Source organism: Rattus norvegicus, chromosome 1 (genome assembly GCF_021556685.1).
Source record: "Rattus norvegicus strain SHRSP/BbbUtx chromosome 1, alternate assembly SHRSP_T2T, whole genome shotgun sequence".
NCBI classification, from domain to species: domain Eukaryota; kingdom Metazoa; phylum Chordata; class Mammalia; order Rodentia; family Muridae; genus Rattus; species Rattus norvegicus.
Genome location: NC_141534.1, coordinates 87,228,952 through 87,246,312, shown reverse-complemented (window position 1 = coordinate 87,246,312; position 17,361 = coordinate 87,228,952). Strand labels below are relative to the sequence as shown.

Genomic DNA, 17,361 nt, shown 5'->3' with positions numbered 1-17,361 from the left:
ACATAAAAGTTGGCTTCTTTATCGTAAGAGGAAACAATGTCAGGTGGTATTGACATTCACAGGAGCATTTGGCCCCATTAATAATCAGATGGCTCCCCCTTCTGGTTATGGGACATGACCATCATTACCTTTTTCAAAGTGCCGTGGTCTGCAGTCATTCTGTGGCCTGAATGCTGCTCTCGTCTTTCATTGCTAGCAGGCCACTGTCACACTCAGCAGTCGTGAGACACACACGGGTGCCTCCCCATGCTTAGGACTCATTTATGCCACCTGAGGTATCATTCATTTCACACCTATATTTCCTGTGGTAAGTTACTCTGTTCTTGTTAATAAATGTGCTGCTGTGCGGAGCATTATCTATTGAAACGTCTTCAGTGGGTTTTTGTAAGGCTCTCCTGCTCCATGGAATTAGAAATGGGGGTTGCTTTTCTGTTTGCCATAGTCAGTATGTGCAGTGGCGTCTAAGGAGGATTACACTGCTCTCCAGAGGACTGAATACCTGCTACAGGACTAGTGTTTAGGATTGCACCTCCTTTGCTTAAGCGGACCAACAGAATCTTGGTGTACTAAACCTTGAGAATTTCGTTCTAAGACATCGTGGTCAAGTACATACATAGTCCTCTTAGTTAGCATTGCTAGCATTTAATACTGTCATTGCTAAGCCACAGAAACCTCATTTCAAATAAGTTATTTATCTAAACTTCATCTGTATTAACACTCTAGTAACTATTTGGGGAGAAGTCTTTAACCAGTTCTCTCTCTCTCTCTCTCTCTCTCTCTCTCTCTCTCTCTCTCTCTCTCTCTTTCTGTGTGTGTGTGTGTGTGTGTGTGTGTGTGTGTGCGTGTGTGCATGGGTGCATTAATAAAAAACTATGTGGATAACCTCATTCACTGTGTCACATTTTAAAATAAATATTAAAATAAACTAGTGGTGAGTGTGAAAAAAAAACCAAACAGAAAAAGCTGAGGACCAGATCAGTTTAGTGCAGAATTCTATCCAACCTTCATAATAGACCTAATAACAACAGTGTCTAAGCTATTCCACACAATAGCATAAGAAAGAACACTAGCTCATTTCTTCTATAAAGCCAAAATTATGCTTATACCTACTCCACTCAAAGACCAAAAAAGTAAGGAAACTTCAGACCAAGTTCCTTTATGAATATTGGTGCAAAAATATTCAATAAAATTGTCATAAACTATATTCAAGAAGACATCAAAACGACCATATATCATAATCATGTAGGATTCATCCCAGCGATGCAAGGATGGTTCAATGTATGGAAATCAATCAATGTAAATTACTATGTAAACTAACTCAAACACAAAATCACAAGAGCAACCCATTAGAATCTTACAATCATTTGACAAACTTCAACACCCCTTTTTATTAGGTGTCTTGTAAATATTAGAAATTCAAGGCCCAGACCTAAACTTAGGAAATGCAATATACAGCAAATTAATAGCCAACATCAAACTAAATGGAGATAAATTATAGGTATTTCAACTACAATCAGGGATTAGACAAGGCTGTCAGCTCTCCCCTTACTTATTCAATATAGTACTTGGAGACCTTCACAAAGAAATCAGACAACAAAAGGAGGTTAAAGGGATACAAATTGGAAAGGAAGAAATCAAAATATCGCTATTTGCAGATAATACAATAGTATACTTAAGTGAGCTCAAATATTCCAGCAGATAAATACTAAGCCTGATAAACAAATTTAGCAGAATGGCTGGGTATAAAATTAACTCAAACAAATTAGTGGCCCTCCTCTACTTAAAGGATAAATGGGGTGAGAAAGAAATTAGGGAAACAAAACACTTCAGAATAGTCACAAATAACATAAAATACCTGGGTGTGAGTGTAACCAAGCAAGTGATAAATCTGTATGACAAAAACTTGACGTCTCTGTAGAAAGAAATTGAAGAAGATCTCAGAAGATGGAAAGATCTCTGGTGCTCATGGAGTGGCAGGATTAATATAGTAAAAGTGGCCATTTTGTCAAAAGCGATCTTCAGATTAACTGCAATCCCCATTAAAATTCCAACTCAATTATTTATAGAGTTTGAAAGATCAATTTGCAAATTCATTTGGAATAGCAAAAAACACAGGATAGCAAAAACTATCTTCAACAATAAAAGAACTTCTGTGGAAAATCACCATCCCAGACATCAAGATGTACTACAGAGCAATAGTGATAAAAAACTATATGGTATTGGTACAGAGACACGCACCTAGATAAATGTGATATAATTGCAGTCCCAGAAATGAACCCACAAACCTCTGATCACTTGATCTTTGACAAAGGAGCTAAAACCATCCAGTAGAAAAAAGATTTCCTTTTCTATAAATGCTACTGGTTCAACTGGAGATCAGCATACTGAAATTGCAAATTGATTTGTTCTTATAGCCCTGTACAAAGCACAAGTCCAAGTGGAACAAGAACCTCTACATAAAACCATATACATTCAAAGTAATAGAAGAAAAAGTGTAGAAGAGTCTCGAACACATGTCCACTGTGGAGAATTTCTTGAGAAAAACACCAATGACATATGCTCTAAGATCAAGATTTGACAATTGGGACCTCATAAAATTGCAAAACTTGTGTAACGGAAAAGACACTCTCTTTAAGACAAAATGTCAACCAACAGATTGAGGAAAGATTTTTACCCATCCTGTATCCAATATAGGGCTATAGATACAAAGAACTCCAGAAGGTAGACTTCAGAGAGCCAAATAACCCTATTATAAATGGTACACAGAGCTAAACAAAGAATTCTCAGCTAAGAAATATTGAATAGCTGAAAAGTACCTAAAGAAATGTTCAACATCCTTATCAAGGAAATGCAAGTCAAAACAAACCTGAGATTTTACCTCATGCCAGTGAGAATGGCAAAGATCAAAAACTCATCTGACAACAGATGGAGGTGAGGATGTGTAGAAAGAGAAATGCACCTCCATTTTTGGTGGAATTCCAAGCTGGTACAGCCACCACTCTGGAAATAAGTCTGAAGGTTCCTCAGAAAATTGGACATTGTATTACTTGAAGACCCAGATATACCACTCCTGGGCATATACCCAAAAGATACTCCAACATATAAGAAGACACATAGTACACTATATTCATAGCAGCCTTATTTATCATAGTCAGAAGCTGTAAAGAACCCAGATGCCCTTCAACAGTGGAATGGATACAGAAAATATGGTACATCTACCCCATGGAGAACTACTCAGCTATCAAAAGTAATAACTTCATTAAATTCATAGGCAAATGGATAGAACTAGAAAATAACATCCCAAGTGTGGTAACCTAATTGCAATAAAAAACACACACGTTATATTCTCACTGATAAGTGGATGCTAGCCCCAAAGGTCAAATTACAAAGGATACAACCACAGACCACATGAAGATCAAGAAGAAGGATGACCAAAGTTCAGGTTCTGCAGTCCTTCTTAAAAGGGGAACAGAAATATTCATAGGAGGACATATGGAGGCAGAGTTTGAAGCAGAGATTGAAAGAATGTCCTTTCAGAGGCTGACTCGCCTGGGAATCCAGTCCTTATATATACAGCTTCGAAAGCTAGAGAATATTGACGAGTCCAAGAAGTGCATGATGGCAGGAGCCTGATATAGCTGTCTCCTGAGAGGCTCAGCCAGAGTATGCCATATACAGAGGCTAATGCAAACCATTGAACAGAGAACAGGGTAACCATTGGAGGAGTTATAGAAAGGTTTTAAGGTACTGAAGTGGCTTGAAACCCCATAAGAACAACAGTACCATCCAACCAGATCTCCAAGGGACTATACCACTACCCAAAGAGTAAACAGGGACAGACCCATGGCTCCAGCTGCGTATGTAGCAGAGGATGGCCTTTTTGGGCACCAATGGGAGGAGAGCCCTTGGTACTGCCAGTTCTGTACCCCCCCAATGTAGGAGAAAATCATGGCAGAGAGGCTGGAAGAGAGGGTGGTTGAGGAAGGGGAGCACACTAAAGTAAGAAGTGTGGAGGGATATGATTGTGTCTTATGCATGGGAACCTGGAAAATGGAATAGCATTTGAAATGTAAATAATAAATATTCAATTAAAAATACAATAAAATAGTTTTTAAAAGAGGGAAGTTATTTAAAATGTAGGCAGCCAGCTTGTACTGGAAGAGCAAAAACCCAAGAAACTCACTAAACCAGTATAATTTCCAGTTCTTTTGTAAATACTTGTTCTTATATGCACAGGTAAATTTTATTCTTCTTTTTACAACATATGGAGACTCTTCCATAGATGTACAATGGGCTAAAATGGAGTTAATAATTGATAGCAAGGTGCCTAAGCCTAAGTAGTACAGCTTCAATATATCCTTTAAACCTAGGAGTCAAGGTAAACATCAGAGAGGACAGTACAGACATCCTCCAGTGTCCCAAGATTCCTCTTTGTAGAATATGTCTCTCAGACACAACAGAGAAAATAGACACAGGAACTGTTACAGTATAGTTATTCAAACAAATCAGCATAATAGCACGATTAGGCACACAAAAGAGGCCAGGAAAAATTCTATATGGTTATACCCTAGAAGAAGAAATACACCATATCAGTGGTTGCTAAGACATGGAGAATAAACTGTTTCTGAAGATGAAATCCCGCATTAATTTTCCAATCTCAACCACACACCTCAGCATACAAGCCCAACTGAATGGACTCAGTAGATTGACTATATATGTGTTATATGTGTGCATATATAAATAGAAAAATATTAAAGAGGAGATCATAAATATAAGAAACGGATGGAGGGCTTTGAGGGGAAGAAGAAAGGCAGCTAATGTACTATGAGCTTCTCAAAAGTACCTATAATTTAAATAAATTGTTATGAAAAGTTTCTGTATGATCACTGTCACTTTTCTGCATATTGAAATCATTCTAAAAGCTAAATTGTATTAGAATACAGTTTAAATTATCCTGCAATTTTATGTCCTATTATTTCTGAGTTTCTGTTCGGGGGTCATGAACTTGGGCGCACAAATGCAGCAGAATGTTCTTTGTATGAGTTCAAATTGCTCAATAAAATAATCCTTGTCTCTGTGTTACAATATTTATTTATTCCTATCAGTAGCTAGTTTCACAAGAGACTAGAGAATGTTAATGATTTTTTAATTGCACTATAAATCTTACCTCTCAGCATTTGCTATAAACAGAACAGGTGGCAAGGGCTGGAATACTAAAAGTTATTCATGATGTCAGACTATACTTGGTTTGAAGGAATACCTTTTCCTGCCTTTTGGTTTTCCAAAGAAATTCTGGAAAATAGTTGTAAGAAGTTTGTGGTAAAAGAAGACGACTTGATCATATTGACTTACCCCAAGTCAGGTAAGGACCTTCAGTAAGACTGATTCTGAATCGTATAAAGGAGGTTAGAGCTTTGATATTTATTTGTTTTGTGCGAGTAGTGGAGTCCTCTATATATCCAATGTGTAAAGTGGTTTGTGGGAATGGAGATTTATGTGTGTTCCACTCAGAGAAAGATTTCACATATGACCTATGTGAGGAGAGTTGATCAGCTGTGGCAATAGAACAATGAGAGTATACCCTGAATCAGAATCTCAAATGCATTTATATCTGTGGTGAAGAGATAGAAAATAGGGAGAGTGATGAGAATAAAAAGAAGAAAGAGCATCAAGAGAAAAAGGACTGTATATGAGGTTATGTGGAGGAGAGGAAAGTGCCATGTAGACTTTCCATGGACCTTGTCCACGAACTGGCAACTGAAAACTCAAGAAATCAAAAATTGACAATATGGTGGTTTGGGGAATGGATGTTTGCACTGTGGAAGAAGTACAGAACTTGGGTAAATATTAGACTGCTGATATTGAAATCACAATGACACAGAAAATCTAAAAGCAGTGGGAATCCAGGAAAAGAAAGCCAGACAATATCAAACAAACACATAAACACAAATGTAACTGTGTGTGGTAAATGTACATGAGGGAATTAATTCATCCTAAAAAGAAATATTGTCATACATTGCAGCATTGTTGCATCTCAATGGCTGTAGCGCCCACCTCGACCAGCAAGGAAGACGCGACACCGTTGGATTCTTCTTAACAGCCTTTATTGCAGGAACACCTCATTGTTGATTCGAGGAACCCCGGGGAACAAAGGCACTCGCCTTAAATACAATACAAACAGTGGTTGTAAACTTGTCCTCTGGGGATTGGTGGAGTATGAAATGCCTTATTAGCATGAATATCACTCTGGCCTTGTAAATGCCAGATAACGCCAAAGACACACGCTTTGTGGTGTACCACAAACGACCACTCGATGTCAGTGCCGTCTTTAGCCGCTCCCAACAAATGGCAATGAATTAAAATCAGAAACGTAGTCTTAGAGGACAGATGGTATGACTTCATCACTGTGAAATATCTGGAAAAGTCAAATTCACTCCACCAGAATGTAGAATGATGGTGCCCCAGGGCTGGAGCAGATAATCCATTGGCAGTTTGGTGTTTACTGTGTATAGGGTCTCAGTTTTGTAAAATGAAGTCTTGAAATTAATGTTGAGTGAATACACTTTGCACTCACACAATGTGGATACTGTGAACACTACTCTATATGCTTGAAAGTGGGCAACACTTTAAATTTTATGGGTATATATTCTACTTGAGGCTTTTTTTTGCAGTACTGTTCAAATGAGTGACTTTTTTTCTTTTCATTCAGGAACGAACTGGCTGATCGAGATTGTCTGCTTGATTCAGACCAAGGGAGATCCCAAGTGGATCCAATCTATGCCCATCTGGGATCGCTCACCCTGGATAGAGACTGGTTCAGGATATGATAAATTAACCAAAATGGAAGGACCACGACTCATGACCTCCCATCTTCCCATGCATCTTTTCTCCAAGTCTCTCTTCAGTTCCAAGGCCAAGGTCAGTGTCCAATGGCTGAGATTTTCTTTGACTAATATTGTGTGAACTTATTTTACCCTGACAAGCCTTGGAGATCTTACAAAAGTATGAAGGTGGGATTCTTATGCATTAGGTGATGCTGATCTTTCCTTTCTTCAGAATAAATTAGACTATCAGGCTGTGGAGCATCACACAGAGATCCTGGGCGCTTTAAGAAAGAACGTGAAATATCACACTAGAACATTCAGAAACTACATGTGTAGGCCAAGCAGGGTTCAAACTTTAGCATATAGTGCAATATTACTGTACTCTTTTCATCAAAGTCAATGATCCAGTTATAACACATACCCCAAGCTCTGTGTGGGTAAATCACTGAAGACACAGTTGCTCATAGGAAAGCAGCCTGACAAGGCATCAATGTTCAAAGGTTAGTTGTACACACAGTGTTATGCTGTGTCTAGCTATCTATTGAGATTAGTAGCCACAGGAATCTGCCATGAAACTTAATGAGAATGACAAGTAGAATTCAGACATATCCACCTTCTCATCTATCATAGCTCCTAGTTAATAAGAAAGTTTTTTAAGTCCCTTTGCCATAGAATCTATAAATAGTTTATGCTGAAACTACAAAGACAAACTTAGAATGATCGCTCTTTAAAATGTCACAATGAATTTGTGACTATTCAAATATATGCATATGTCTTATCTGGATTTGGTAAATGTTTGGCTAGGGAACTGAAGCTTAAAGAGATGAGTTCTAGAATAATTGGCACAAAATTATGAAGAATGATTATTTTAATTTATTTCTTTTATGTTTAAAATATAATAATGAAATATAGTTACATACTTCATTACCCCTTTCCCCATCCAAAAATACTGACATATTCCCCCTTTCTTTCAAATATTTGCCTTGTTTTTTAATAATTCATGTTGCATACACACACATATACATTCATAAATATATTCCTACATTTATATATTCCTACATAGATATATATCTATATTTTTCCTTTACTTTTATTGGACATTTTCTTTATTTACATTTCAAATGTTACCATTTTGCTGGTTTCCACACTGGAAATCCCCCACCTCACACTTCCCCCTGTTTCTATGATAGTGTTCCTCCACCCACCCATAGAGTCGCTCCCCATTCCATGTCATAATATTCCACTATATTGGAGCATTGAGACTTCACTGCCCCAAGGGCCTCTTCTTCCCCAGATGCCCTCCCTACAAGGCCATCCTCTGCTACATATGTAGCCAGAGTCATGGGTTGATCCATGTGTACTCTCATTGGTGGTTTAGTCCATGGGAACTCTGACCTGTCTGATTGATTGATATTGTTGTTCTTCCTATGTAATTATCAATCCTTTCAGCTCCTTCAGTCTTTTCTCTAACTCCTCCTTCGAGGACTTATATTCTTTTCCGAATGGTTGCTTGTAAGCATCTGCTTCTGTATTTTTCAGGCTCTGGCAGAGCCTCTGAAGAGACAGCTATATCATGCTCCTCTCAGCCTGCACTTCTTGGCATCCACAATACAGTCTGGGTTTCGAGACTGTATAGGGGATAAATCACAATGTGGGGTAGTCTCTGGATAAATTTTCTTTCAGTCTCTGTCCCACACGTCCTCCAGTGAATATTTCATTCCCACTTTGAAGAAGGATTGAAGCATCCAGACTTTGGTCTTCCTTCTTTTTGAGCTACATGTGATCATGAATTGTGTCTTGGGTATTCTGAACTTTTTGGCTAATATTGACTTATCAGTGAGTCCATATCATGTGCATTTTTTATTTTATTTATTTATTTATTTTTGTGATTGAGCTACCTCACTGAGGATGATATTTTCTAGTTCAATCCATTAGCCTGTGAATTTCATGAAGTCATTGTATTTAATAGCTCCATAGTGTCAATGTACCAGATTTCCTGTACCCATTCCTCTGCTGAAGAGCATTGGTGTTGTTTCCAGAGGAATGGGTCAGTTTATTTGCTTCTATTGGCTGACCTACAGGTAAAGCAGCACCATTTGTTGAAAATGCTTTCTTTGTCCCACGGGATGGTTCTAACTCCTTTGTGAAAGACCAAGTGGCCATAGGTGTGTCAGTTCATTTCTGCCTCTCCAACTCTATTACATTTATCTACCTGACTGTCTCTGTACAATACCATGCAGGTTTTATCACTATTTCTCTCTAATACAATTTGAGGTTAGGGATTGTGATTCTCCAATAAGATTTTTTATTATTCACAATAATTTTTGTTATCTTGTTTTTTTTTTGTTATTCCAAATGAATGGGCAAATTGCTCTTTCTAACTCTGTGAAGTATTGAGTTGGAATTTCGGTGGAGATTGAGTTGAATCTGTAGATTTCTTTTGACAAGATGGCCATTTTTATAATATTAATCCTGCCAATTAATTATGATGGGTGATTTCCCATCTCTTGAGGTTGTCTTTAATTTCTCCCTTCAGAGAAATTTTCTTTCCCTTGCTTGGTTAGAATCACATCACAGTTTTTATACTATTTGTGACTATTGTGAATGGTGTTGTTTCCCTAATTTCTTTCTCAATCTGTTGTGCTTTGAGTAGAAGGAGGCTACTGTTTTGTTTGAGTTAAGTTTGTATCTATACACTCTGCTGAAGTTGTTTATCAGGTTTAGGAGTTCTCCTGTGGAATTTTTGGGGCCACATAACCATATTCACTATCATCTGCAAATAGTGATATTTTTACTTCCTCCTTTCAAATTTGTATACTTTTGACCTCTTTTTGATGTTTACTTGTTTTGGCTAGGAGTTCAAGTACTATATTGAGTATGTAGGGAGAGAGTAGGCAGCCTTGTATAGGTCTAATTTTAGTGGGATTGCTCCAAGTTTCTCTCCATTTGGCTTGCTATCTACTTCTTTTACTATGTTTATGCATGGGCTTTGAATTTGTGATATTTCCAAATCTTTTATCATGAAGTGGTATTGAGTTTGGTCAAATGCTTTCTCCACATCAAATAAAATGATTGCATGTTTTTCTTTGAATTCATTTATAGTAGATTATGTTGATGTATTTCTGCATATTGAACCATCCCTGCATCCTTAGGATGAAGCCTACTTGAGGGATTGTTTTGATGTGTAATTGGAATCGGTTTGCTAGAATTTTATTATTTTTGCATTGATATACATAAGGGAAATTGGTCTGAAGTTCTCTTTCTTTGTTGGTGTTTGTATGGTTTAGATATAAGTGATATTATGGCTTCATAGAACAAATGGGTTAATGTTCTTTCTGTTTCTATTTTGTGGAATACTTCGAAGAGTATTGGTGATAAGTCTTCACTGAAGATCTGATAGAATTCTGCATTAGACCCTTCTGGTCCTGGGCTTCATTTGGTTTGAAGATTTTAATGATTTATTCTATTTCTTTAGAGCTTATGGAACTGTTTAGATTATTTTCCTGACCCTGATTTAACTTTAGTATTTGGTATTTGTTTAGAAATTTGTCCATTTCATCCAGATTTTATGCTTTTTTTAAGTACAGTCTTTCGTACAAGTATCTGATGATTTTTTAATTCCCTCAGTTTTTTGTTTTGTCTCTAATTTCATTTCTGATTTTGTTAATTTAGATGCTTTCTCTGTGCCCTTTCTTGTTGATTTTCTTAAAGTACTATCTCCTGGTTTTGTTGCTTTTTTTGTATATATCTTTTAATACTTTCTCGGTTGATTTCAGCCCTGAGTTTGATTTTTTCTGCAGTCTATTATTTCCACTTAGGTGTATTTGCTTCTTTTTTTTTTCTAGAGCTTTTATGTGTGCTGTTAAGTTGTTAGTGTATGGTCTGTCCGGGATTTTTTTTTTTTATTTTTAGGCACTGAGGGCTTTGAGTTTTCTTCTTAGCACTGTTTTCCTTCTGTCTCAGAAATTTTGGGTTTGTTGTGCTTTCAATTGCCTGTATTTCTAAATAGTCCTGAATGTAGTTCTTTCTTGACCAAATTATCATTGAATAGTGCACTGTTCAGCTTTCATGTATATATGGGCTTTCTGTTGCTTTCTTGTGATTGAAGTCTAGCCCTTTTGCCTGGTTATTTCTTAGGATGCATGGGATTATTTCAAACTTCTTGCATCTGTTGAGGCCTGTTTTGTGATCAGGTATATGTTCAATATTGAAGAAGGGACTATGAGGTGTGGAGAAGTATATTCTCTTGTTTTAGAATGAAATATTCTATCAATATCTGTTAAATCCATTTGATTCATAACTTCTTTTAGTTTCTCTCTGTCTCAGTTTAGTTTCTGTTTCCATGATATGTCCATTGATGGTAGTGGGTGTTGAAATATCCAACTATTATTGTGCAAGCTGCAATATGTGCTCGGAGCTTTAGTAAGGTTTCTTTTATGAATGTAAGTGCCCTTGCATTTGGAGCATAGAAATTCAGTATTGAGTGTTCATCTGAATATTTTTTCTTCTACAAGCATGAACTTCCTTATCTATTTTGAAAACTTTTGGTTGAAAGATCATTTTATTTGATAATAGAATGTCTACTCCAGCTTCATTCTGGTACCATTTGCTTGAAAACAAATTTCTGTCTTTTACTCTGAGTTAGTGTCATTGTCACTGTGGTATGTTTCCTATATGCAACACAATGCTGGGTCCTTTTAACCTGTCCTGTCAGTCTATGTCTTTTTATTGAGGAATTGAGTCCATTGATGTTATAAGATCTATTAAGGAAAAGTGTTGCTTCCTATTATTTTTGTTGTTAGAGATTGAATTATGTTTGTGTGGCTATCTTATTTTGTGTTTGGTGAAACATTACTTTCTTGCTTTTTCTAAAGTGTGATTTCCCTCCTTTTGTTGGGTTTTATATCTCTTATCCTTTGTTGAAATCCATTTGTGGAAAGAATTTGTTTTTGTCATGGAATACCTTGGTTTATCCATCTATGTTAATTGAGAGTTTTGCTGGATATATCAGCCTGTGCTGACATTTGTGTTCTCTGAGTGTTTGAATGAACTCTGTTCAGGATCTACTGATGTTTAGAACCTCTTTGGAGAACTCTGGTGTAATTCTGATCGGTCTGCCTTTATATGTCACTTGAATTTTTCCTTACTATTTTTAATATTCTTTGTTTTGTACATTTTGTGTTTTTATCATTATGTGACAGTATGAGTTTCTTTTCTGTACCAATATTTTTGGAGTTTTGTATGTTTCTTGTATGTTCATGGGTATCTTTTTCTTTAGGTGAGGGAATTTTTACTCTTTAATTTTGTTGAAGATATTTACTGGCCCTCTAAGTTGGGAATCTTCACTCTCTTCTGTACCTATTATACTTAGGTTTGGTTTTCTCATTTTGTCTTGGATTTTCTGGATGTCCTGGTTTAGGAGTTTTTGCATTTTTCATTTTCTTTGACTGTTTTTCCAATGTTTACTTTGGTATCTTCTGCACTTGATATTCTCCCTTCTATCTCTTATATTCTATTGGTGATGCTTGCTGATCTCTTGACTCCTGATCTCTTTCCTATGTTTTCTATATCCAGGGTTGCCTTTCTTTGTGATTTTGTTATTGTTTCTCTTTCCTATTTTAGAACCTTGATGGTTTTGTTCAATCCATTCACCTTTTTTGCTTTTGTATTCTTGTAATTATTTTTTTTCACTTGCAATAATGAAAATTTTATTTCAAGATATTGTGATAGGTATATTTGCATAGAAATACATAAAATCCAGTAAGTATATTCATTAATAGATACAGTGACTAAATTTGAACATTTCACATTTATACTACTATCAAATATATCAAGTTTTATCATATTACTAAAATTTTAAAGGTACATTTTTTTTAGTTTTATGATCTACTTAGATACATTTGTGATTCTTTTATTTGATTAGTTTCTTAATCAGTAATAAATGTGTTAGTATAATATGTAAGTCTTACAACATAATTATTTTCTCAATTATATAAGTAGAAAGATTCATAAAGGGAAATTATGGAATGTATAAAACATAGTTTGTAAATACATCACAATATTGGGTCTCCAACATTAAAGTTATTGACCTTTGGATATGTAAATAACCTATATTCTTTTTTTTTATTAACTTGAGTATTTCTTATATACATTTCGAATGTTATTCCCTTTCCCGGTTTCAGGGCAAACATCCCCCTCCCCCCTCCCCTTCCTTATGGGTGTTCCCCTCCCCACCCTCCCCCCATTGCTGCCCATCCCCCAACAGTCTAGTTCACTGGGGTTTCAGTCTTAGCAGGACCAAGGGCTTCTCCTTTCGCTGGTGCTCTTACAAGAATATTCATTGCTACCTATGAGGTCAGAGTCCAAGGTCAGTCCATGTATAGTCTTTAGGTAGTGGCTTAGTCCCTGGAAGCTCTGGTTGCTTGGTATTGTTGTACATATGGGGTCTCGAGCCCCTTCAAGCTCTTCCAGTTCTTTCTCTGATTCCTTCAACGGGGGTCCTATTCTCAGTTCAGTGGTTTGCTGCTGGCATTCGTCTTTGTATTTGCTGTATTCTGGCTGTCTCTCTCAGGAGCGATTTACATCCGGCTCCTGTCGGTCTGCACTTCTTTGCTTCATCCATCTTGTCTAATTGGGTGGCTGTATATGTATGGGCCACATGTGGGGCAGGCTCTGAATGGGTGTTCCTTCTGTCTCTGTTTTAATCTTTGCCTCTCTATTCCCTGCCAAGGGTATTCTTGTTCCCCTTTTAAAGAAGGAGTGAAGCATTCACATTTTGATCATCTGTCTTGAGTTTAATTTGTGCTAGGCATCTAGGGTAATTCAAGCATTTGGGCTAATAGCCACTTATCAATGAGTACCTACTATGTGTGTCTTTCTGTATTGGGTTAGCTCACTCAGGATGATATTTTCCAGTTCCAACCATTTGCCTATGAATTTCATAAAGTCATTGTTTTTGATAGCTGAGTAATATTCCATTGTGTAGATGTACCACATTTTCTGTATCCATTCCTCTGTTGAAGGGCATCTGGGTTCTTTCCATCTTCTGGCTATTATAAATAAGGCTAAGATGAACATAGTGGAGCACGTGTCTTTTTTATATGTTGGGGCATCTTTTGGGTATATGCCCAAGAGAGGGATAGCTGGATCCTCAGGCAGTTCAATATCCAATTTTTTGAGGAACCTCCAGACTGATTTCCAGAATGGTTGTATCAGTCTGCAACCCCACCAACAATGGAGGAGTGTTCCTCTTTCTCCACATCCTCTCCAGCATCTGCTGTCACCTGAGTTTTTGATCTTAGCCATTCTCACTGGTGTGAGGTGAAATCTCAGGGTTGTTTTGATTTGCATTTCCCTTATGACTAAAGATGTTGAACATTTCTTTAGGTGTTTCTGAGCCATTCGGCATTCCTCAGCTGTGAATTCTTTGTTTAGCTCTGAACCCCATTTTTTAATAGGGTTATTTGTCTCCCTACAGTCTAACTTCTTGAGTTCTTTGTATATTTTGGATATAAGGCCTCTATCTGTTGTAGGATTGGTAAAGATCTTTTCCCAATCTGTTGGTTGCCGTTTTGTCCTAACCACAGTGTCCTTTGCCTTACAGAAGCTTTGCAGTTTTATGAGATCCCATTTGTCAATTCTTGATCTTAGAGCATACATCATTGATGTTTTGTTCAGGAAATTTTTTCCAGTGCCCATGTGTTCCAGATGCTTCCCTAGTTTTTCTTCTATTAGTTTGAGTGTGTCTGGTTTGATGTGGAGGTCCTTGATCCACTTGGACTTAAGGTTGTACAGGGTGATAAGCATGGATCGATCTGCATTCTTCTACATGTTGACCTCCAGTTGAACCAGCACCATTTGCTGAAAATGCTATCTTTTTTCCATTGGATGGTTTTGACTCCTTTGTCAAAAATCAATTGACCATAGGTGTGTAGGTTCATTTCTGGGTCTTCAATTCTATTCCATTGGTCTATCTGTCTGTCTCTGTACCAATACCATGCAGTTTTTATCACTATTGCTCTGTAATACTGCTTGAGTTCAGGAATAGTGATTCCCCCTGAAGTTCTTTTATTGTTGAGGATAGTTTTAGCTATCCTGGGTTTTTTGTTATTCCAGATGAATTTGCAAATTGTTCTGTCTAACTCTTTGAAGAATTGGATTGGTATTTTGATGGGGATTGCATTGAATCTGTAGATTGCTTTTGGTAAAATGGCCATTTTTACTATATTAATCCTGCCAATCCATGAGCATGGGAGATCTTTCCATCTTCTGAGGTCTTCTTCAATTTCTTTCTTCAGTGTCTTGAAGTTCTTATTGTACAAATCTTATACTTGCTTGGTTAAAGTCACACCGAGGTACTTTATATTATTTGGGTCTATTATGAAGGGTGTCGTTTCCCTAATTTCTGTCTCGGCTTGTTTCTCTTTCGTGGAGAGGAAGGCTACTGATTTATTTGAGTTAATTTTATACCCAGCCACTTTGCTGAAGTTGTTTATCAGCTTTAGTAGTTCTCTGGTAGAACTTATGGGATCACTTAAATATACTATCATATCATCTGCAAATAGTGATATTTTGACTTCTTCTTTCTGATCTGTATCCCCTTGACCTCCTTTTGTTGTCTGATAGCTCTGGCTAGAACTTCAAGAACTATATTGAATAAGTAGGGAGAGAGTGGGCAGCCTTGTCTAGTCCCTGATTTTAGTGGGATTGCTTCAAGTTTCTCTCCATTTAGTTTAATGTTAGCAACTGGTTTCCTGTATATGGCTTTTACTATGTTTAGATATGGGCCTTGAATTCCTGTTCTTTCCAGGACGTATATCATGAAGGGGTGTTGAATTTTGTCAAATGCTTTCTCAGCATCTAATGAAATGATCATGTGGTTTTGTTCTTTCAGTTTGTTTATATAATGGATCACATTGATGGTTTTCCGTATATTAAGCCATCCCTGCATACCTGGGATGAAGCCTACTTTATCATGGTGGATGATTGTTTTGATGTGCTCTTGGATTCGGTTTGCCAGAATTTTATTGAGTATTTTTGCGTCGATATTCATAAGGGAAATTGGTCTGAAGTTCTCTTTCTTTGTTGGGTCTTTGTGTGGTTTAGGTATAAGAGTAATTGTGGCTTCGTAGAAAGAATTTGGTAGTGCTCCATCTGTTTCAATTTTTGTGGAATAGTTTGGATAATATTGGTATGAGGCCTTTTATGAAGGTCTGATAGAATTCTGCACTAAACCCGTGTGGACCTGGGCTCTTTTTGGTTGGGAGACCTTTAATGACTGCTTCTATTTCCTTAGGAGTTATGGGGTTGTTTAACTGGTTTATCTGTTCCTGATTTAACTTCCGTACCTGGTATCTGTCTAGGAAATTGTCCGTTTCCTGCAGATTTTCAAGTTTTGTTGAATATAGGCTTTTATAGTAAGATCTGATGATTTTTTGAATTTCCTCTGAATCTGTAGTTATGTCTCCCTTTTCATTTCTGATTATATTAATTTGGATACACTCTCTGTGTCCTCTCGTTAGTCTGGCTAAGTGTTTATCCATCTTGTTGATTTTGTCAAAGAACCAACTTTTGGTTCTGTTGATTCTTTCTATGGTCCTTTTTGTTTCTACTTGGTTGATTTCAGCTCTGAGTTAGATTATTTCCTGCCTTCTACTACTCCTGGGTGTATTTGCTTCTTTTTGTTCTAGAGCTTTTAGGTGTGCTGTCAAGCTGGTTACATATGCTTTTTCCTGTTTCTTTCTGCAGGCAGTCAGCGCTATGAATTTTCTCTTAGCACAGCTTTCATTGTGTCCCATAAGTTTGGGTATGTTATACCTTCATTTTCATTAAATTCTAAAAAGTTTTTAATTTCTTTATTTCTTCCTTGACCAGGTTATCATTGAGTAGAGCATTGTTCAATTTCCACGTATATGTGGGCATTCTTCCCTTATTGTTATTGAAGACCAGTTTTAGGCCATGGTGGTCTGATAGCACGCACGGGATTAGTTCTATCATTCTGTCCCTGTTGAGGCCCGTTTTTTGACCAATTATATGGTCAATTTTGGAGAAAGTACCATGAGGAGCTGAGAAGAAGGTATATCCTTTTGCTTTAGGATAGAATGTTCTATAAATATCTGTTAAGTCCATTTGGCTCATGACTTCTCTTAGTCTGTCTACGTCTCTGTTTAATTTCTGTTTCCATGATCTGTCCATTGATGAGAGTGGGGTGTTGAAATCTCCCACTATTATTGTGTGAGGTCCAATGTGTGTTTTGATCTTTAGTAAGGTTTCTTTTACGTATGTAGGTGCCCTTGTATTTGGGGCATAGAGATTTAGGATTGAGAGTTCATCTTGGTGGACTTTTCCTTTGATGAATATGAAGTGTCATTCCTTATCTTTTTTGATGACTTTTAGTTGAAAATTGATTTTATTTGATATTAGAATGGCTACTCCAGCTTGCTTCTTCCGACCATTTGCTTGGAAAGTTGTTTTCCAGCCTTTCACTCTGAGGTAGTGTCTGTCTTTGTCTCTGAGGTGTGTTTCCTGTAGGCAGCAG

At 37.0% G+C, this 17,361-nt stretch overlaps 1 protein-coding gene and 1 pseudogene across 1 annotated transcript in view; both read left to right on the top strand.

Moving 5' to 3' along the window:
* Nucleotides 1-17,361, top strand: part of Ncl-ps2 (nucleolin, pseudogene 2) — a 425,843-nt pseudogene that overhangs the window by 19,657 nt on the left and 388,825 nt on the right.
* LOC148007251 (sulfotransferase 2A2-like) overlaps nt 5,202-17,361 on the top strand; it is a 65,918-nt gene continuing 53,758 nt past the window's right edge. Inside the window, exons 1-2 of the mRNA XM_087606694.1 lie at nt 5,202-5,362; nt 6,710-6,918. Coding sequence (XP_087462820.1) covers nt 5,227-5,362; nt 6,710-6,918 — 345 coding nt within the window. The 5' untranslated portion in view covers nt 5,202-5,226. The remainder of the gene's footprint in view (nt 5,363-6,709; nt 6,919-17,361) is intronic.